Genomic DNA, 23,424 nt, shown 5'->3' with positions numbered 1-23,424 from the left:
TGGAGGCCAGGACTGCAAAGCATGATGCTTGTTCCACTCCACTGGGAAGATGAGAAGTTAGCATCGAAGATTCTCCTTTATGGACTTTATTCATTTATTTTTTTTAAATGTTTACTTATTTATTTTTGAGAGAGACAGCACAAGCAGGGGATTGGCAAAGAGAGAGGTGAAGAGAGAATCCCAGGCAGGCTCTGTGCTGACAGAGGGCTTGAACTCACGAACTGTGAGATCATGACCCGAGCCAAAATCGGGAGTCAGATGTTCAACCAACTGAGCCACCAGGGCGCCCCTCCTTTGGGGACTTTCAATGTTGCAGAGGTGCTCGGAGTGATAGGACATGGCCAGACTGTCCATCTACCTTTATACTGTTTTTGTGTCTCCCCTCAGTGTCACACTATCAGCTGCCACTTCTCCCTATGACCTTCTCCTGCCATCCCTGAACCTGCCTCTATCAGGTCCTACATCACTTCCGATCTGCTGTGTGCTAGGAAATGAGATTACCTTGCATTAGCAAACTATTAGAATAGGAATAAACAGACTTTTGTGTTTTCAGTACAAGGACTTTGTGTTAACAAATCCAGCTGCTTAAAGGTCCTTTATATTTCTTGCCTACTTTTGGCTGACTCTGGCTAGCTGAGGCTAATTGCTATCCTCCGGAGAGGTGAGGTGTTTTATTTCTCCTTGGGTGATTTCACTTTCCTAGTGTTACTCCGGTAGACAGAAGCCCAAAGATGAATCTCTAAGCATCATTCCAAATGCTCACTGAAAGTGCTTCTACCCTTTCGTGTCCTGGTGGGAAGTCTGAGTGAACCCACAGGTGGACACATCTCAACACACCTCCTGATTTTCCATTCCTGGATATGAAGTTGGAACCAAACAGGTCTCAGTCACTGGTGTCTGCTCTGTAGCTTATGTGAGATTTGAGTATCCCCTCTTATTTTGGGGTCTATTTTTATTTTTAAAAGTTTTTAATTTTTAAAGATATTATTTAAGTGATCTCTACACCCAATATGGGGCTCAAATTCACAACCCCAAGATCATGAGTCACACATCACGAGCTCTACAGACTGAGCCAACCAGGTGCCCCTTGGGCCTATCTTTAAATACCTTATTATAGGGCACCTGGGTGGCTCAGTCAAACATCTGACTTTGGCTCAGGTCGTGATCTCACAGTTCGAGGCTGCTTGGGATTCTGTCTCCCTCTCTCTCTCAAAAATAAATAGACATTATTTATTTAAAAAAAGATTTTTTAAATGTTTATTCATTTTTGAGAGACACGGAGAATCAGACCGCAAATGGGGGAAGGGCAGAGGGAGAGGGAGACATAGAATCCGAAGCAGAATCCAGGCTCTGAGCTGTCAGCACAGAGCCTGATGTGGGGCTCGAACTCACCAACTGTGAGATCATGACCTGAGCCAATGTCGGACACCCAACCGACTGAGCCACCCAGGTGCCCCCAAAATAAATAGACGTTAAAAAAAACTCTATTGTAATAAAGGTAGGTTTCATTATTTTATGTTTATTTTTGTTCAACGTTTATTTATTTTTGGGACAGAGAGAGACAGAGCATGAATGGGGGAGGGGCAGAGAGAGAGGGAGACACAGAATCAGAAACAGGCTCCAGGCTCTGAGCCATCAGCCCAGAGCCTGACGTGGGGCTCGAACTCACGAACCGCGAGATCGTGACCTGGCTGAAGTCGGACGCTTAACCGACTGCGCCACCCAGGCGCCCCTATGTTTATTTTTGAATGAGAGTAAGCAGGGTAGGGGCAGAGAGAGAGAGAGGGAGACAGAGAATCCCAGGTAGGCTTCGTGCTGTCAGCGCAGAGCCCAATGCGGGACTCAAACCCACAAACCATGAGATTGTGACCTGAGCTGAGATCAAGAGTTGGATGCTTCACTGACTCAGCCACCCAAGCGCCCCAAAGAAGGTAGGTTTTATAGTCTGAACCTAAAAAATCAGAGTCGTTAGGGATGCAAATCACCTGTGAAAGTACACTTTCACTGTGCTTCCCTTACGCCAGCATCTCACAGTGGTCATGGGATGAGCTGCTCTGTGCCCAGTTTTTGGGGAGACCCCACCACCCCTCTACTTCACAGTCCACACCAGTCCCTTCTCATGCTCTAAGTCTTCCTCAGGGAGCCTGTGGTGGGAAAACATTTCAGGGTTTTCCCTCTGTTCAGAATTTACCTTCTCAGGTCTTTTGCTGACAGAGGCAATTTGACGGATGGGGAGAGCAGACGTGTTACTGGCAAAGACACAGTGATCCGGAACCACCTGCAAAGGAAAAGCATTTAAGAACGTGTCCTGTAGGCCTGAGAGATGACTGCAGTCCAAAGCAAAGCTAAAGTGACACCTGGGTCCAGCCCTGCTCTCCCACAGAACCACTCAGACAGTGGATACTATTTGCCCAGGGCTTCCGAGATGGGGAGTGTGTCGGCCTTGTTCTCTTTCCCATTCAGCTGCCTTCTAGCTCTGGCCCGGCATCCTAACCTGGAGACTACACCTCGGCAGTTAGGTAAATGAGACAGCTCAGATAAACACTTGACAAGATGGCTTTGAATCAAATCTCATTCGTTTCAAGAGCTGGCATGGGTGCCAATTCCTCTTCTTGTCTGGATCTGCACTCAAGTCTGAAAGCTCATGATACCCCCACCCTTCACTTTGATAAGAACAAGCCATACCGTGCGTGCCTAGCTCATTTTATGGTGTTATTAGAAAACGGTGCACCACGATAATTAATCTACGGCACGTGAATACTATTAACTATTAGCTTTATCAACCTGGAGAATAGTCTTTAATACAGACTGTGTCATCATTCTGTCCATGATCGCAAGTTATTCATGTTTTTATTCAGCTGCTTATATAAAAACATGGACAGCGCATCTGTCAAATTTGTGCAAACTGGGACAGGCAAAATTTTAACATCAGAGATGGGAATCAGGTTCAAGACACATTCAACACACTGAAAGGTGAGTATAAAATATTGTAACCCGGCAAAATACTGCATTAAGATTTTTTTAAAAAGAAAAAAGGGAAAACTCTAGAGAGGCCCCTGGTGGACGAAGCCTGGCTTAGCGGTCAGCTTGTGGTGAGGCCCCCAGGGTCTCAGTTAATCAGCAGTGAGTTGACAGCAGAGCGTAAGTGCAAGGAGCTAACGGACTCTCCGGGGGCATGTCTTGGCGGTGAGGTGTTTCATGCTGGTGGTGAAACTCTCTATGAAGAGCAAACCAGTGTCTCCAAAGGCGGTTGGCAACAACTCCCCCCCCTCCTCGTTCCGGCGTCTCTCCTCCCATCCAGAGGTGGAGACTGCTTCCTCCCTCGAGTCTCATGACTTGCTTTTACCAACGGAGAGCAGCAGTGAGGCGCTGAGCTCCAGGCCAGGCCCTGAGAAGCCCCCACCGCTTCTGCTTTTGCTCGCTCGGCAGCCAGAGGCACCGCTGTACAGGCTCGTTCACAGTCTGCACTTCTCTTGATCTGATCCCTCCTCCCTCTCTTCTCCTTGGCCGCTAGTTTCCCAACCGCTAAAACTAACAAACCTTTCTCCATGCCGGCACTCCCAAACCCAGACACTCCGGAAGCAAATACCATCACCCGGTCACCCGGCAGACGCTCTTCTCTCCATGTTGCCTGTGTCTGCTTTTGCCGGTCCTGAGGGTCTACCTGCCACTGCCTCGGCAGGTGCCCCCGGAGCCGTGGGAACACCACCTACACACGTGAGCTGACATGCCACCCGGCACAGATGGAACATAAATCTACCCGGCTCTTCGAACTTTTCCCCTCAGCTAATCGACATCACACTTTGTCAAAAGGGAAGATTTTGCAACGTATGGACTTCAAAGCGGAAGCTGTCCCCAAAAGAGCTGCTCGTCTTTAGTTTCTAAACCCCCCTTAGGTTCAGTCTATCACACAGCAGCGACCGTCCTCACACAGAAGGGCGTCGTGAGGGTACAGCCACTACTCAAGACACCCAGAGTACTGCCAAGTCTGTGCCATTTCATTTGCACAATTTATTAGCCCACATTCTATTGATACAACTATAGGCTGGTCAAGACCCCGGTTCTATCTTGTGCCCGGATTATTGTCATTTCTTCTCTGGGCCTTTTCTTATACCACCCACTATAACACTTGTTTTATTTATGGGAGGTAGAGCATTTGGGGTCAAAACCAAAGCAGCATTTCCACAAAGTGAGCATCTGAAACCTGCCAGGGAAAAAATTTCTCCCCTACTTCCTTTGTGGACTAGACCTGAAGAAGTATAGTTACGGCTTGTAGCCAACCAAAAACGTCAAGAAAGCTGGCTATACTCCATGAGGTTATCTGTAGGTCTGGGTGACTGAACTCCCACGGAATGCTAATGAACCCTGTGCTTAGGTTAATAAACTACTTGATTTTCTTCCCTCAGGACTCAGATTTGACTTTTGTAACTACGTAGTGTGCACGAATTGACATAAAAACTGATGTTTGGAAATGAACAGCCCTATAAAGGGAACCATGAGTTTCTGTTTAAAAAACAAAACAAAAAACAGCCCGTGTCCTCCACTCACTGGGATTCAAGTACAACAGGCCTCTTACTTACCGCTTCTACTTCCTTTAACACTCTGTGTTTAACATTAAGATCCTCAAAAACAGCTTCAATCACCATGTCGGCCTTTTCAAAACCCTGGTAATCGAGCTGTCCAGTCAAGTTGCTGAAAATGGAGTCCCTTTCAAATGATGTTAGAGCTTTCTTCTTCACTTTATCATTCAATCTAGAAGAAACACAGTCCTAGTCAGAGGGGAAGAATAGGAAACTTAACATCTACCGAGCGTCCATGGGCCAGACGGTACACTATGTATTTTCAACCAATACTGTGAGGCAGTTCTTTTACTCCCGTTTTGACAAAGAAGAGTTCCTCAAACAGGCTCAAAGGGATTCACGGGCAAATGGCTAGGTACTAGGGGCCAAAGACAGGCCGGCCCCCAAATCCACATTCTTTCTCCTAGAAGATGCCTCTAAATGCAGAACTTACATAAACTCTATTACTCCTGAAACAGTTAAATTTGTCCAGAAGAGTAAACGCAAACACTAGAGTGGCAAAACAAAGGAGCAGCTCTAGTAACTCTCTAACAGAGGGAACACCCCACACGTGTCCTAGACCACATGGACTTCTACCTGATTATGCATCATTTTGTTATTCTATAATTAGAACCTTCTGGAAAAGAGACCAAGCATGACTTCTTATATTCTTTCTCATTTATTTATAAGTTTATTTATTTATTTTGAGAGAAGAAGAGAGTGCATAAGCAGGGGAGAAGGGCAGAGAGAGAGAGGAAGAGAGAATCCAAAGCAGGCTCTGTGCTGTCAGCATGGAGACTGAGGCAGGGCTCAAACTCACCGTGAGATCACCATCTGAGCTGAAATCGAGACTCAGATGCTTAACTGACTAAGCCACTCAGGCACCCCTATTTCTTTTATTCTTAAATCCACTTCCCAGTTAGCATGTGGTAGCACACTGTATTGATTACATAAAATATTAACTCAAGGTTTCTTATTTCCCATAGGGAGTTAAAAAGGATTTCTGCGATTTAGACATTTAACTGATTACTTTTCACTGCCAAGAAAAACAGGCTCTCTTAGGTTTTAATCTGACCACACTTTCAGAATAACTGACCTAGAGTTTTCATCTGAAGGAAGAACGGAGCTGAATCACATTCAGTAATTTCCTTAACCAAAAGAAAAATTCAAGCCACAGGGTAAGTTCAGACAAGTATTCAATCAAATTTCTTGGTTTCTGACAACCGTGTCAGCAGTCAGCAAACAAAATGCTCATCAGAGTTCAAAACATCATTAGTTGCTCTAATTCTAATGCCTAATCTTGAAACTGTCTTCAAGAGAGGCTAGGAAACACGTGTATGCCCAGTCAGCAGTATGGTGAGGGGCACCTGCCAGAGGCTGACGTTTCTGAAGCACAGAGGGAAACCTGGGGCACCTAACTCCAAGAGAGACAGAGTGGCACCTGTTCTCGAGCAGCAATTTCTCATTTCAGTGACCGTAGGAGATGGTGTTTGGGGATGCTTACATGCTAGTCTCAGGGCAACGCTGTTATCTAGCTAGCACATGCCAATTTTGGCGGGGGGGGGGGGGGCTCAGAATCGTTTACTCCAACTCCTTGCTATCTTACAATAACCTGCCAAAATGATTAAACCTGCCATGTCTTGGGTAGCACAGTAGTAGCAGCAGAAGACTCTCTGCAGAAAAGAGGTCAAACATGATTAAGCTACATAACGCATTGAAGAAAAAAGCTCATTCAACTACAAGTCACGTGTAGGGCAGTCCAAGTGCAGCAAGCTTATTCATTACACTGGAGCGGGGAACTGAGCTGAAACCAGTTCCTAGTTTGGCCAAGCTGCTGCTCTGCTTTTCCCCCTCTGCAAAACAGGGAGTGGGGACCGGGGGAGGAGGAGGAGGATGTGGGCAGGAGGGAGAATAATATTCACCTTTTATTAATTCAAAGGTAAGATGGAGACACATTCTGTAAAGACTCAGACATTGTGCAACCAAATCTGTTACCTGCTTCTCCACAGTAACGCAGCCAAGAAATATAAGGTACACGAGTTCTGATCCCAGCCCCAACCTTCAATTTGCAGTTATGACACATTTCCTCACATCCTCTTCTTCCACAGAGTCATGCTGTTTCAATGTTCCATGACAATACAGCAGTGAAATGCAAACTATCAAAATTCACAAACACGAGGATTTCTGGTCTTGATACCAAAGCATAAAATAAATGGCATTTAAAAATATATGATAGTTTTCTCTTCTGCATTCAGACATTACAGATTCCAGTGACGTTCATGGTTCATAATATGTACAACAATATGAAGGGAAAGGAATCACGGTTTCTAAAAATCAAAGGAAACAGCTTAACTACTGAGCATCCAGTACTCACCACGTTCAGGAAAAAGGAACCTGTAATGGCAAAAAACAAACAGCATTCTGCTGACAGAGGCGGAGAGCTGGCTCACCCTTTGAACACTTGTTGCTGTCCTCGGTCCAGTCCGGCTAGTGTAGCATCTTTAAGGATGGTCTTTATGCCCTTATCCACAGACACCTGGGCGATGCCGGCCCCCATCAGCCCTGCACCAAGAATGGCTAGGTGCCTAGAAGGAAAGCATAAATGACTTTTGGTAAACTTATCACTTCAGTAAAAGTGGGAGACTGTCCAAGTTATAATCCAGTACACCAACTAAAGTGGGCACAATGATAAGGTATTTTAAACAATTTTTATCTGTAAAAATATGCCTTTAATAAGTGATTTTTGGAGTTAAATGCAAAAATCCATTAGGTCTACAAGAGTTGGCCTACACAAGAAGACAGAACTATATTGATCTTCAATCATACCTTAAGATCACTGAGAACAAAACAACCTGGTTTATTCTGAAGTCAACATGAGTATTTCTGTTTTCCAAACAAAAGCCAATTTGCAGCGATGTGTCCAAAGACATACCACTTCTTCCACTTAACTTGTTAGTGATTTTACCATTTTCCAGTAAGTTTTCATTTCTCCTGAAATTTGTGCCAATTTTACTCCTTATATGGATTAGATCAAAATTCTCCTGGATGGCTTCTTTGCTTCTAGACCTAACCCCGCTATCCCCCAATAATACCTCCATATATCCACATTATTTTTGTCCTCTCAATTACATTCTAAGCATTTCATGGGCCAGAGATCATACCTGATTACTCTTTTTAAATTTTTTTATTTTTTATTTTATTTAATGTTTATTTATTTTTGAGACAGAGAGAGACACAGCATGAGCAGGGAAGGGGCAGAGAGAGAGGGAGACACAGAATGTGAAGCAGGCTCCAGGCTCTGAGCTGTCAGCACAGAGCCCGACGCGGGGCTCGAACTCACGAACTGTGAGATCATGACCTGAGCTGAAGTCGGACGCTTAACCGACTGAGCCACCCAGGTGCCCCTCTTTTTAAATTTTTAAAAATGTTTTATTTATTTTTGAGACAGAGAGAGACAGAGCGTGAGCAGGGGAGGGGTAGAGAGAGAGCGAAACACAGAATCCAAAGCAGGCTCCAGGCTCTGAGCTGTCAGCACAGAGCCCGACGCGGGGCTCCAACTCACAAACTGTGAGATCATGACCTGAGCCGAAGACGGACGCTTAACTGACTGAGCCACCCAGGCGCCCCTCTTTTTAGTTTTCCATAGTTCCGGAGCAATGTGCCATACTCCTAGAGCAAATATAAAATTTTTTCCAGAACGATTTGCTTCAAAAAAGAAGCCTAAATTTACAGCACTATGTAGACATAAATTAGAGTTGTAATACAGGTTAAAGTTTCATTCCTAACAGTTCTGATTATAATGTTCAGAAATCATATTTATGACCCAAAAAAGGAAACCTAATTTCAAGTCCTGGAAGCAACTTTCAAATGTAACTTTGTAGTAACACACTTACATGGTTAATGTTAAGTAACTGGAGAACAATGAGAAAACAGGATAGAGACATACATATAAAGAACAGACTGAGGGGCGCCTGGGTGGCTCACTTGGTTAAACATCTGACTCTTGATTTCAGCTCAGGTCATGATCTCACATTTCATGATCGAGCCCTGCACGGGGCTCTGTGCTGACAGCGCAGAGCCTGCTTGGGATTTTCCTTCTCTCTCTGCCCCTCCCCACTCATGCTCAGTCTGTCTGTCTGTCTGTCTCTCTCTCTCTCTCAAAAAAACACAAAAAACAAAAAACAGGGACTGAAAAGATTGATACATTTATTGTGTGAAAACTAAAAATTTCTGTTACACAAATGACTGCACAAAATTAAGATAAACATAGGATAGGAGGAAATCTGCAACATATAGCAGCAAAGAATTACAACTTGGGAAATACAGAACATGCATATTATCAATTAAAAAAAGACAACCCAGTGGTACCTGGCTGCCTTACTCAGTGGAGTGTGTGACTTTTGATCTCACCGTCATGAGTTTGAGCCCCAAGTTGGCCATGGAGATTACTTAAAAAACAACAAAAAAGGACGGGATGCCCGAGTGTCTCAGTTAAGCATGACTCTTGATTTTGGCTCAGGTCATGATCTCATGGTTTGTGGGTTTAAGCCCTGCATTGGGCTCCGCATTGACAGCATGGAGCCTGCTTGGGATTCTCTCTCTCCAGCCCCCTCTCAAAATAAATATACTTAAAAAAAACAAAAAACAAAACAAAATGGACAACCCAGTAAAATGGGCAAGGGCTTATATAAAGCAATTCACTAAAGAAAAAAACTCAAACTGCCAATAAAGATGCTCAACTTCCCTGGGAAATGCAAATTAAAATGGGATATTCTTCCCCTACCAGATTAGCAAAAAGTTTAAAAGCATCAGTGAGGGGCGCCTGGGTGGCTCAGTCGGTTGGGTGGCCGACTTCGGCTCAGGTCACGATCTCGCGGTCCGTGAGTTCGAGCCCCGCGTCGGGCTCTGGGCTGATGGCTCAGAGCCTGGAGCCTGCTTCCGATTCTGTGTCTCCCTCTCTCTCTGCCCCTCCCCTGTTCATGCTCTGTCTCTCTCTGTCTCAAAAATGAATGAAACGTTAAAAAAAAAAAAATTAAAAAAAAAAGCATCAGTGAAGATGTACAAAAACTGCTTTTTTCACTGCATGGCTGATGGAAGTATGCATTTGCCCTACTTTGGAGGGCAAATTTCTTACAGCTAAAAATCACATACTCTATGACCCAATGATTCTACATCTCATTCTGTACTCTAGTGAAATGCACTTATGTACACAATGACAGGCTGTGATGAACAGTTGTGCAATGTTTGTAATAATGAAAAATCGGAAACAGCCATCAATCCAGCAGTAAAAGATTTAGAGGAAGGAGTTAATTGATATGTACCAATATACATAGTCTCCAAGTCATACTACTGAATAAAAAGAGCAAGTTACAGGCTTTATACCGAAGGGTCCCTTTTATATTACAACATTCAAACCATAAACACAAAAGAGTATCAGTTAATATTTAATCTCACTTAAAACAGTTTTCTTAACATTTATTTATTTTTGGGACAGAGAGAGACAGAGCATGAACGGGGGAGGGGCAGAGAGAGAGGGAGACACAGAATCAGAAGCAGGCTCCAGGCTCTGAGCCATCAGCCCAGAGCCCGACGCAGGGCTCGAACTCACGGACCGCGAGATCGTGACCTGAGCTGAAGTCGGACGCTTAACCGACTGAGCCACCCAGGCGCCCCTAAAACAGTTTTCTTAAAGAGAATAAGCATGCATTCTCTGCATAGAGAAATTAATTTATAAAAAGAGAACACAGATAAGGAACTCAAGTCATTATCCAAGGTGAGGGGGAAGAGCCCAGAGAGACAGAAGTGGAGGAAGCAGAGGTGTTACAACTGGGAAAGCAGGAAAAAGGATCCCCTTTCTTCAGTTCTTCGAGGTTCTTTATTCAATTCTGTTCAACCTATTCTGCCCTGAGTACCCTATAATGAATTCCCAATTAAATCCTCATTTCTAAGGTGATGTTACCTTTTTCCTCAATTGATTTCCCAAGTTAGATCAACTCTTATATCACCCTATTTTTCTGCCCATTTAGTTCTAAGTTTTTGAATGTCTTAAAAAATTTTTTGTTTTAATGTTTGTTTTTGAGACAGACAGAGAGACAGAGCATGAGCAGGGGAAGGGGCAGAGAGAGACGGAGACACAGAATCTGAAGCAGGTTCCAGGCTCTGAGCTGTCAGCACAGAGTTTGATGCGGGGCTCGAACTTACGAACTGTGAGATCGTGACCTGAGCCGAAGTCAGACGCTTAACCTACTAAGCTATCCAGGCGTCCCTAAGTTTTTGCATTTCTGAGCCAAGGTGATTTTTTCTTATCTGCAAATACTTATTTAAGGATATTTAATTCAAGTTTGGAAGTGTTGTGTTACAGTTTTCTTCTGTATGGTTGTTTTTTGTATTTTGATTCTCATTTTTTAATTTCTTCTTATAGGAGATTCATGTGGATGTTGCCTGTCTTTTTTGTGTATTTGGTATAACAACACCTTTCCAGATGGTATATGCTATCTACATATGACAGTAAAAAGTATATGCAGACAGGGGTCTGCATATATGAATCATACTCATATATGAGTTTGGAGTGGCTCATTAGGTTTCTTTCTTTTTTTTTTTTATTAAAACTTTTTTTTTTTTTTAAAGATTTATTCATTTTTGAGAGACAGAGAGAGAGCGTTGAGCAGGGGTGGAGCAGAGAGAGGAGACACAGAATCTGAAGTAGGCGCCAGGCTCTGAACTGGCAGCACAGAGCCCAATACGGGGTTTGAACTCACTGACCACAATGACCTGAGCCGAAGTCAGACGCTTAACCGACTGAACCACCTAGGCACCCGTTTATTTTTTATTTTTTTAATGTTTATTTTTGAGAGAGACAGAACATGAGCAGGGGAGGGGCAGAGAGAGAGAGAGGGAGACACAGAATCTGAAGCAGGTTCCAGGCTCTGAGCTGTCAGCCCAGAGCCTGACACGGGGCTCGAACTCACAAACCACGAGATCATGACCTGAGCCAAAGCTGGACACTTACCGACTGAGTCACCCAGGCACCCCAGACTAGAGGCCTGTTTCATGCACTGTAGGGTGTTTAGTAGCATCCCTGACCTCTGGCTCATTAGATGCCAGTAGCAGCTGTGACAACCAAAAATGTTTCCAGGCGTCTTCAAATGATGCTGTGGGGTGGGGGGCAACAATGCCCAGGATGGAAACCACTGAGCTAGAAGATGAGTCTAGGAGCATTATTAAATTTTGTTTTTTAAATGTTTATTTGTTTTTGAAAGAGAGAGACAGAGAGACAGAGTGCAAGCAGGGAAGGGGCAGAGAGAGAGAGGGAGACACAGAATCTGAAACAGGCTCTGGGCTCTGACCCGTCAGCACAGAGCCCAATGCCGGGCTCAAACCCACAAACTGTGAGATCATGACCTGCGCCGAAGTCGGATACTTAGCCAACTGAGCCACCCAGGCACCCCGGAGCATTATTAAATTTAAAATGCTGAAGAGCTATTGGGCAGTGTAGCATTGAAAGGCTTTCTGAAAAGAAGAGACATGAAACAGGCAAGTAGAATCTTTAATGTTTAGGCTGTAAGCTAGAGGAAGGAAAAGCCTTTAATAATCTGAACGAGGCTTTATTTTTTTTAATGAGAAAGTATGAGTTCCCAGAGATGGTATCTCAAGTCACAGGGAGAGACAAGACCATTAAACAGTGCAGAGTGTGTTTGGTTTGGGAACAGGGGATGTAAACCAGACTTCCAGGGGACATCAATAGTGAGACAAGAAAGCCTCTATAGAAGCCCTTTTGGGGAGGGGGGGGCGCCTGGAGAAAACTCAGCCCAGGCAGCACTTTGAAAGTCAAAAAGTTCTTAGTAGGAAAACGGATCTAATGTGCTCAGGACAGAGGAGGCGTAGGGAAGACCGAAGGTATAAATCTAGCTCTGTAGAGAAACCCACCAAGGCGCCCTAGGTGGCATTTAACTTACTTCACGTCCTTCTGTGGAGTTCCAAATTTATTCTTCTTACACAGGACCTGACCATGATAAAGTCCCATCAAGGCCTTTGATTCTTTGGTCATTGCAAGCTCTCCAAATTTCTGAAAAGTAAAGGAGAACAAGAAAAGGTGGAACTTCACAGTCTCAGTGACGGGGGTTCCTTCGGTCAGGTTTGTCTGCAGAGCAGAGGTAACACACATGAAGCCCTGGGTGCTCTGGGGTGCGGTGGGGCCTTCTCACCTGCAGCACTTTCCGACAACTGTTTTGAAGATGCTATGGATACATTGGAGCTCTCAGACTATGTACACCAGAGGTGGCAGTAACCAACCTTTTTCATGGAACTGGAGTGTCAGGGCCCAAACAGACCTGCACAGTCATCCCAACCAACCTTCTCATTTTAAAGGCTGGAAAGAGGAGGCCCGGACAAATTAAGCTTAAGACCACACCACCTAGAGTGACAGAAATCAAACTCACACACCCAGGCGGTAGGACTCCCAACTCTGGTCCACCCCACGTGACAACTGCCACTTTGAAAAGTGCCCTAACACTTATGGAGAGCAAATCTCAGCATGAGACTTAGAGTCTGGGTTTGACAGAACCGGGTTTGAATCCTGACCCTGCCATTTCCCAGTTGTGAAGCTTTCTTTATCCTTAAACGGGAAAAACAACACTTATTTTACAGTATTGCTGGAATTAAATGAGAATGCTAGTAAAGTGACTAGGGTCTCAATGTCAGCTATCATGATCATCAATATTACTAGAATTAACTGGTATGGTTACAGATAGCACTTCAAAGGAGGAATCCCCATAATAAAGTTGTTCTCATGTCCTAATATAACATGAAACAATAGAACATAAAACAATGTTCTACTAATTTTTGTTTAATTACAAAAATTTTTTTTAACGTTTATTCATTTTTTTTTTTTAATTTTTTTTTTCAACGTTTATTTATTTTTGGGACAGAGAAAGACAGAGCATGAACGGGGGAGGGGCAGAGAGAGAGGGAGACACAGAATCGGAAACAGGTTCCAGGCTCTGAGCCATCAGCCCAGAGCCCGACGCGGGGCTCGAACTCACAGACCGCGAGATCGTGACCTGGCTGAAGTCGGATGCTTAACCGACTGCGCCACCCAGGCGCCCTATTCATTTTTTGATAGAGACAGAGCGTGAGTGGGGGAAGGGCAGAGAGAGAGGGAGACACAGAATCTGAAGCACGCTCCGGGCTCTGAACTGATAGCACAGAGCCCGATGTGGGGCTTGAACTCACGGACGGTGAGATCATGACCTGAGCTGAAATCGGATGCCTAACCGACTGAGCCACCCAGGCACCCCTAATAATGTGGAGTCTATTCAATAAACCAGTGATATTCAAAGTGCAGGTAGAGATCCATCAGTTGTCGTAAATTTAGTGGGCTGTGGTAAGTAGAACAGATAGGACATACTGCATACAACATACGTGGTGAGGCCAACAATTGATCTGTGAAACCTATGCTTCAATTTTTCTGTACATATGTATACATGTACCTGGATCAGAGACAAAAGTCTAAATCAGAGTGGACTGTAATAAGCGACCCAGTACAATACATGTTTTCTCTTGAACTAGTCCCAAGCTCTTCAGATACCTTTTGTCTTATTATCAGAGAGCAACCCATTCTTCAAGGACTGCTTAAAACTTAAAAAACAACCCACACCACTTAAATCTGCAATATCACCAACTTGTTGGAAAAGTGGGAAGAGGTAAGGCTGGTTCATATGCCCCTCTGTCTTCTTTTAGTGGGTATGTGACAGTTCCTTCCATTTTCTAATTCACCAAGAGAGGCTGGCCTTCAAAGTCTTACCTCAAGGCCCCAACAAGTAAGAAACATAATTTTCTATCAATGTATTCATTTTATCAGAACAAAACCAGCTCAACTCAGAACAAAAACATCTAAGTGATTCATTTTGAACGGATTAGAAGTCTGGCCTTGCTCTCCCTAGTTAAACCCTCATTACTGAAAGGAAGTTGGAACAGCTGGGACCACCAAGGTGTTCTTTAGCATCTACTCACTCATTGAGATTAATCAATCCTAAGCAGTGATAACCACTGGAAGAAAAAAATTTGGGATAGGCTTTGGGCACTTTTTCTTTTTTCAGCTTTATACAGAGTTTTAGATCTTGGCTTTCCTGTATCTAGTAACAAAAAGTTGAAAGGAAATAACTTTACCTGAGATTCAGAGACATAGCCAGCATCATTCCCTTGCTCAATTCCAGTCTTTACCGCCTAAAAAATACATAAAGCACCTGTTCATTGTTGCGATGGGTAGGCAAGATGTCTAATAATGCTGAATAAAATTGGTAGTTTGTTAGTATTCAAAGAGTAAGTCAAAAGTCTGGAATTGGAGTAAGAAAGCCAGGAGGACTGAGCAGCTGCTTAAGACTGACTTTATTGTCCATCTCCGAGGCCTTGCATAAAATCCAAGGAAATGAAACAGAAGGGAATAAATAAAAGTCAGAGTAGGAAAGAAAGACAGAGTTTCCACAGCTCAAACTCTACCTCCTTATCCACCTCTAGACCCTGTTATCTTGTCAGAGAGAGAGAGACAGAGAGAGAGAGAGAGAGAGAGAGAGCTGCCATCAGCTCTGTCCATTTCTTGGATTTGGAGCGCTGCCCAACTCCAAGAAAAGATTTCCCTTTTCTTCTTAATTCCCTTCCCTCCTGCTTAAATTGCTCTTCCAGACTGTCCCCTGCTTTCCTAACACAGGCACGTCCCCAGAGGTCCCCCCTGAGCCCTTTTCTCCCTCTGTGCATTCTTCCCTAGGCACGTCATCTGGTTTATCATGCGGCTCATGAACTCTATAGATTCAACTTAACATTTGGGGGAAGTACTATCTCAAGTACAATGGCAAGTATAAACGACGAAGAAGTGACCCTGTAATCACTCACCATAATTTATGGGAAAGACAAATTGATTAAAAACAAACAGACAGATAAATAAACCTACATTCTTAATTGACTTGTGTACACTCCTGTTGCTTGAGTTTCCTGAAACATCTAAACTCAACACTTCTAAAATTTAACTCAGGATCTCTTCTCTTTGGCAATTCTGTTACTACCTTCGTGTTTTTACTATTCGACCTTGGGGTCTCACTCTAACATCAAGTCTGAGTTACCAAGATGGCTTCTGACTTCAGGTGTCTACTTTGTCTCTCCTTCTAACCTGTTTTTACTTGCTACTACCATGATCTCTATGATCTATCCAGAACAAAAGTCAAATTTCCAAACTCATTACTTGTCAATCTTCTAAAATCTAGGCTCATTCTGCCTTCTGGCAGACATTTCACTATTCTCCTCCAAAAACGACCTCATGAAATGTTCCCTGTAGAGCCTCATGCTTTCTGGCTTCTGTAACTTTGCTCAAAATGCCCATCCTACCAGGTACTACTTTCTCTTCGCCTACTCTCTATACATTTTTCAGGGCTCAGGTCAAATTCTATGAGGCTCTTCCTAATCTCTCTGGTTCATAGTGATTGTTCCCTCTGTGCATTTAACAATCTTCCTCTTTCCCCATTATCTGACAGTGATCCCATGCTGGCATCTAATGCCTCTTGTACTCCAGTTACCTGCCTTACCACATACACATGTCTCATCTCCCCAGCCCAGGCTGGGAGATGAATGGGGGAAGGGAATTACGTGTCATATTTTACACATTTTGGTGTCTTTTCCTCAAAACATATCTGTTGACTGATTTATTCTCCATATTTGAAGTCTTTGATTATATGTTCTCTTAATCTTCGACTTTCTGGATTGAAGACTGAAGAGTTTTAGACAGAAGTTCTTAATCCTGGGATCATTTTAATTATCCTCCTTGACCTTTTCTTTTTAAAGTTTATTTACTTTGTGGGGGGAAGAGAGAGAATGCGTGAGCGAGCGCAGGGGAGGGGCAGAGAGACGGACAGAGAGAGAATCCCAAGCAGGCTCTGCACTGCCAGCACAGAGCCTGACGTAGGGCTCGAAACCACGAACCAAGAGATCATGACTTGAGCTGAAATCAAGAATAGGAGGCTTAACTGACTGAGCCATCCAGGCACCCCCTCCTTGATCTTTTTCAGAACTTGTCTGTATCACTACATCTTTTTTATAATAATGGCAAAGGAGAAGTCAATGAAATATTTTAGGTACTGACAATGGTTTAGACTGAGGCCATCAATTTTGTTTTGACTACCTCTTAATTAATGCCCAATCTTTTACTGGCCTTGTTATACTGATATTATATAGGTTCCTTTCCTGGTTTATAACCGGTAGTTAGTTTTAAAAGCATTATGCCTGGCACTACTTATTACCCAATATGTCAGTTTATGAGCCCTCACATAGCTTGCTATGCTCCTCCTTCATTTTTAGTGAGTACTGCACTAGCAGAATTAAGAACTTTAGTACTGGAACACATGGTTCAGAATGGCAATAAAGGATACTGCTCTATTCAAAGGGAGGAAATATGAGAAATGTGGGAATATGGGGTGAAGACTCACATCGATTATTTTCAGAGGTGCAGGATAAAGGCCTTTGGTCTGTTTTCGTACTTTTTCTTCCACCTTTTTATAAATCTGTTGCCTGACAAATGGAATGCTCATGGCATATGATGTCAATTCTGTAAAAAAAAAAAAAACAAAACAAATGCTTTTAGATACTTCATGGAAAAAGCCTAGCCTTCCTTGTTAGTTTGTTCTGTAAACTCCATAAAAATGCAATAACTGCAGCTATCTGAAAGAACTTCTCTTTACTCTGATATAAAAAATCCAAATTGCAACCTAAGCACTTCTATACACATGGTTTAATTAGTTGATAAATGCTAAAGCTGGGTGTTGGGTGCACGGGTATTTATTACACTATTATACTATTATTCCACTCTTGTATTAATGCTTAAAAGTTTTCAAAATAAAAAGTTTAAAAAAACGGCTTTAACCAACCAGTGTAAGGTTCAGAACCCTAGAGCAGAGTTGTTGCTACACTCCTTAAGGATGCCTCTATGCTTGGAGTAGATAATGCATTTATTACCTCTTTCTCATTTCAAATTTACAGCAAATAAGATTAAACTCCCTGGAAAGAACCTTTGTCTCTGTTCTTTAATAAAGACACTCACTTTCTACTAATCCTTTGTCTCTCTTTAGAGAGATTTTCTTATCAGATAGTTCTTTGGCAAAAGTAACTGCAACTTCTTCTAGATATTCAATTGTCCGTTCCTCTGAAGGTTTTAGTCCTGGTCCTGTAAAAATGAACACAATAGATTGGAACTTTCAGCACAGCTTTCACTTTCAGCACAGCTTTCCAAGTCAGACAAGAGTCCTGAACTATGGACTCAAAAAACAAACAAACAAAAAAAACACCTGAGCAATGGTGCAACAATGTCCTCTAGATAGAAAACAATGTCTTAAGCCCTTTCAGTCTGGCTTCCAACAATTCTGAGTCAGATGAAGAAGGTCTCATTAGGCCTGTATTCTTGCTGCAAAACTGGACAAAAATGAATAAATCGTAAAATCACATTTGTAAAGAAACTAGAGAGTGGTGGAAGCAATGAGGACCATATGAACTAAAATTCCAGAGAGAGAAAAGCCTGTCTGAGGTGAACTGATGATTGCTGGACATTTTCTTTTCTGAGGGTATGTTATGCTTTTGGGTGTCGGCTGAAGATCAGACTTGGCTCAAGCAGAAGGATGCTCCTGTGGGCAATTGAAATGATCAGTTTTTGGTGGTCATGCACAAAAGATCAGAAACTAGAAGAAGCCAAATGCAAAGCTAGTCTTCCTCAGGGAACATTTGTGGAATTCTAAGGTGATACAGGAAGCTGGAAGAGCTGTGTCAAAAAACTAGAGAGAAATTTCAGTTATCATAAAATTTAGTACACAAAGTACACTTCTATACAGAAAGGGGCATGCTAAAAATACGGAACTCATTTTCCACTTCAGGCATCTGCCCAATATTGAACTTGCTTGAGGCAAGAGACTAAAGAGCTAGGCCCCCAAAATTCAAAGGCTCTTTCTACAGAGCTGTAAAAACAGACATCTATCAGGCTCTCAGTCAAAAGCCTGGAAGGAGGGGGTAGCTGCAGTTGAAAAGGCAATCTTGTGCAATCTTGCAGTATTTAGGAAACAAAATCCTGAGAGTGGAGGAGGCTGAAACAAATACACAAGCAATCTCTCCCTTAAGACATTTGCACTATTTTAAAAGTATGTGAAGGAGGAAGAGAAAGAACTAAGCCCCAAACTTCTGAATGGCAAATGTGCACAAGGCCCACGAAAGTCACAATGAGCTTGTAGAGAGGCCAACGCAACTGGAATTTGTGAAGGAGAATATCGAGAGTAGCTGCTCCACGAAAAGAGAGCTCCAGAGATCTACAGAGGGGCCCTCGAAACTTTGGCCGAATACTGTTCTCCACATGCATGAAACGAAACTACCTGAGGCTTCTTTTTATAAAGGCATGAAAAGAAGCGTGAAAAAAATGGCCTAAAGACAAGACGCAAATTGACTGATAGAAACAGATGCATAAATGAAGATAGAATTAACAGACACAATGTTAGAAAGGCTATTGTAAATTCATGCCATATGTTCAAGAAGGTAGAGGAAAACAGAGACGTATGAAGAGAAATTGAATACATAAAAGTGAGTCAAATGTTACTTCTAGATATGAAAAAACCCAACACCTGAAATGAAAAATACACAGGAGTGGATTAATAGATTATAATCAGGAAACTTGAATACATGGCAAGTATTCTATATATATTCTCTATATAGAATTTATGTTTCGTTCTATTTCTATATATTCTATTCTATTTCTATATATAGAAAATATATACACTGAAAAAGAAAAACTGCTTCATTTTAGGACAATATCAAGTAATCTAACATACGTGAAATTGGAACCCCAGAAAAAGGGTGGGGGAAGATAGGAAAAATTGGAAGAAATAGCCAAAATTTTCCAATTTAATGAAAACTAAAAGCCCACTATCCGAGAAACTCAATGAGTCCCATGCCTAACAAACATTAACAGACAACAGCAACAATAACAAAGCCAGGCACATCATAAATAAATAAGACCAGTAATAAAGGGAAAGTCTGAGAGCAGCTGCGGGGGGTGAGGGGGGAGAGAGACATACTATACACAGAAGAACAAAGATAAAAACAACAGACTTTCTATTAGGAATTATGCAAGCCACATCATAACGTTGACATCTATAAAGTACTAAAAGAAAAATACTAGAAACGTGGAATTCTATAGCCATCAAGAATATTTTGGGGGGCACCTGGGTGGCTCAGGTCAGTTAAGCATCCGACTTGGGCTCAGGTCATGATCTCATGGTTCATGAGTTTGAGCCCCGCCTGGGGCTCTGTGCTGACAGCTCAGGGCCTGGAGGCTGCTTCAGATTCTGTGTCTCCCTCTCCCTCTCTGCCCCTTCCCCACTTGCACTCTGTCACTTTCACTCTTTCAAAAATAAACATTAAAAAAAAAAAAAAAGAATATCTTTGAAAAATGAAGTTGAAATAAAGACTTAAACAAACCAAAAGGTGAGAATTAATTGTCAGCAGACCTACTCTACAGAATATGTCAAGTGAAGCTCTTCATGTTGGAATAATATCAAACCAAAAGGGAACGTGGAACTACACAAAGAAAGAGCACCAAAAATGCTAAATATGTGGGTAAATATGAAAGACTCCTTTCTCACTTTTAATCTCTTTAAAAGATAACTGTTTTGTTTTTGAAATGTTTATTGCCCTTCCCTTCCACAAGATATCATGCTGTTCATTATATTGATGGTATTATCCTAAATGAATCTGGTGAACAGGAAGTACCAACTACTCTAGACATATCCAACTAAGTGAAATTTCTAAGGGTCCGGTGGTGTGGGGCCTGGTGACATCCCTTCCAAGGTGAAGGATAAATTGTCACACCCGGCCCATCCTACTACATAAAACAAGGCACAAAGCCTACTGGGCCTTTTTGGATTTTAGAGGCAACATTTCATTCGGGTGTGCTACTCTAGCTCCTTTACTGAGTAACTCAGAGGCTGCTAGTTTTGAGCGGGGCCTAGGAAGAAAAACTATTTGGACCATATGATTCAGATCTGATGGGGCATGAAGTGTCAGTGCTAGATAGAGATGCTGTTTGGAGTACAGACACTTAGGAATTTGGAGCAAAGCCCTACCATTCTCTGTGAATAACTACTGTCCTACTGACAGGTAGCTTTTGGCTTGTTAGCGGGCCTAAGTAGAGACTCAAAGCTTAACCATGGGCCAGCAAATCACCACGTGACCTGAGCTGCCCATCACGAAACGGATGCTGTCTGGCCCACTAAACCATAAAGTTCCGTGTGTGCAACAGTACTCCATTATGGAATGGAAGTGGTATATGGGAAAATGGGCTTGAGGAGACCCTAAAGGCACAAGTTGTATGAAAAGGTGGCCAAAATATCCCTGCTCATTCTCTGTCCTAGTCTGCCCCTAGGGCCTCACAGGGAGTTTCTTATGACCAGATAGATGACTGGGGAAGAGAAAACTCAGGCCCGGTTTGTCCACAGCTCTGTGTGATATGCAGGCGCCATCTGAAAGTGCACTGCTGCAGTCCCTTTCCAGGACGACGAACTCTGGTCACCAAGGGGGTGCGGGCTGCTACTGCACAATGGGAGTAAGGAAGAGTATGGCTTGACTGTGACAGATCTCTTCGGGGGTCTCTTAGTGCTACAAGGACCTGTAATTAGTTAATGGAAAACTACAACAACTCAATTCACGCAGTACTGCTAGTGGCCCAGACCTTCTAGGAACGAAAGTCACCCTACTAGGCACAGAACCATGACCAACTGAGGTACTTCCTGGGGGCAAAAGGAATATGGAACGGGAAACAGAAATAGGTAGTTATAAACCCCTGCTATGGCCACATGACTATTTGTAGAAATTGAGGCATCCAGCCCCTGGCCAAAAACCGTTAAGTGTGATTTTTCAGGCCCAACCACAGGCAATTAGAAAGGCTTTTACCCAGCAGGCCTCACTGGGAAAGCTGTCCTTCCCACAATCGACTTGGGGCACAGCCAATGCATCACAGACTTTCATGGGACTTGTAGTCAGTAACTCAGGTACCTCTTGCAGGCTATGCTCTTCCATATATTTGCCCTTTTTGCCCAAGTGCCTCATTTCTGTCTGTTTGGGACCTCCTCCAATCAGGGTCGTCTTCAGGTGCCTCTGATGAGGCCTCCTTATTGCGGGAAGAAAGAGAAACCTTAAAGATACTTCTACTCTTGAGCCAGTACTTTTCCACTCCTAGCTCTCACCATTTTAAATAGCGAAATCACAACCGAAAAGCACACACATACAAAAAGAGAAGAGCATGGCACTAAACGGACCATGAAAAGGATACTTGTTGGCTCTAAGAGCTGAAATAAGAACGCAAAATGTTGCCTTGTTTGACTTCAGCTGGAACACGTGCACTGGGAGATGTGAAATTTTCACCACTCTGTAGGTGTCTCTTAATGACTGCAAAAGCACCGTAAGTATTATTTTGGGGTCACAACAGATTTTAGTGAGTAGGTAAGTTTACAGATAAGGAACTTGTAAATAATAAGGCTCGACTGTAATCACGACAAAATTAAACCAGAAATCAGTAACAGAAAGATATCTGAAACATCTGCAAATATTTGGAAATTAGGTAACACACTCGCAAATCACACACGGGTCAAAAAAATAATGAGAAATCTGAAAATATTCTGACCTTCATGGAAGTGAGAACATAATATTAAAATATGCAGATAAATAAAGCAATGCGAAGAGGGAAGTTGATCGCTTCAAATGCTTATGTCAGGATAAAAAGCCTGAAATCAATGATCTAAACTTCTACCTTAAGAAACTAGAAAGAGAACAAATTAAACCCAAAAGCAAGCAGAAATAATGAGATAGCCGAAAACAATAAAACAGCAAACAAACAAACAAAAAACAGAAAAACCAGGGGCGCTTGGGTGGCTCAGTTGGTTGAGCGTCTGACTTCGGCTCAGGTCATGATCTCAAGGTCATGATCTTCGTGAGTTTGAGCCCTGCATTGGGCTCTGTGCTGATAGCTTCTGATTCTGTGTCTCCCTCTCTCTCTCTAACCCCTCCTCTGCTCAGCTCTGACTCTCCCTCTCTCAAAAAATAAATAAACATAAAAAAAAAAAACAAAGAGAAAAACCAATGAAACTAAAAGCTATTTCTTGATAAATTTCTAGCCAGACTTCTCAAGGAAATAATAGAGAACACACAAATTACCAATATCAGGAATGAAAGAGTATAAATGATATATATCATTACAGAGCATAAAGATATCGAAGGAATAATAATGAAGTATTTTGAACAACTGCACTGTAACAAATTTGGAAAGTTAAATAAAATGGACAAAATATTTTTTTTCCTTTTTTAAAAATTATTTATTTCTTATTTTTTAAAATGTTTTATTTTTGAGAGAGACAGAGACAGAGTGTGAGCGGGGTAGGGGCAGAGAGAGAGAGAGAGAGAGAGAGAGAGAGACAGAGACAGAGAGAGAGAAAGAGAGACAGAATCCAAAGCAGGCTCCAGGCTCCGAGCTGTCAGCACAGAGCCCAACGCAGGGCTCGAACTCATGAGCCATGACATCATACGCTGAGCCGAAGTCAGATGCTTAACTGACTGAGCCACCCAGGCACCCCCAAAATGGACAAAATCTTTGAGAAACAAACTACTACAGCTCTCACTCAAAAGCAAAACAACTGGAGAACCTTATTCAATAACCCTATATCTATAAAAGAAAGTGAATTTGTATATATATATATATATATATATATATATATATATATAAAAAACAAACCTTCCCAACAAAGAAAACTCCACATCCACCTGACTTCACTGGTGAATTCTATCAAGTAAAGAAGAA

At 42.6% G+C, this 23,424-nt stretch overlaps 1 protein-coding gene across 1 annotated transcript in view; it reads right to left on the bottom strand.

Moving 5' to 3' along the window:
- The window catches only part of HADHA (hydroxyacyl-CoA dehydrogenase trifunctional multienzyme complex subunit alpha), a 50,094-nt gene that overhangs the window by 5,635 nt on the left and 21,035 nt on the right, over nucleotides 1-23,424 (bottom strand). The window contains exons 8-14 of the mRNA XM_043604361.1: nucleotides 17,641-17,763; nucleotides 17,030-17,148; nucleotides 14,727-14,783; nucleotides 12,515-12,624; nucleotides 7,010-7,144; nucleotides 4,581-4,752; nucleotides 2,192-2,278 (exon numbers count right to left, since the gene is read on the bottom strand). Of these exons, the coding sequence (XP_043460296.1) occupies nucleotides 2,192-2,278; nucleotides 4,581-4,752; nucleotides 7,010-7,144; nucleotides 12,515-12,624; nucleotides 14,727-14,783; nucleotides 17,030-17,148; nucleotides 17,641-17,763 (803 nt within the window). The remainder of the gene's footprint in view (nucleotides 1-2,191; nucleotides 2,279-4,580; nucleotides 4,753-7,009; nucleotides 7,145-12,514; nucleotides 12,625-14,726; nucleotides 14,784-17,029; nucleotides 17,149-17,640; nucleotides 17,764-23,424) is intronic.

The sequence above is a fragment of the Prionailurus bengalensis genome, chromosome A3, assembly GCF_016509475.1.
Source record: "Prionailurus bengalensis isolate Pbe53 chromosome A3, Fcat_Pben_1.1_paternal_pri, whole genome shotgun sequence".
NCBI lineage: Eukaryota > Metazoa > Chordata > Mammalia > Carnivora > Felidae > Prionailurus > Prionailurus bengalensis.
Note: the sequence above shows the minus strand (reverse complement) of the source record. Positions and strands in the feature narration are given on the sequence as shown.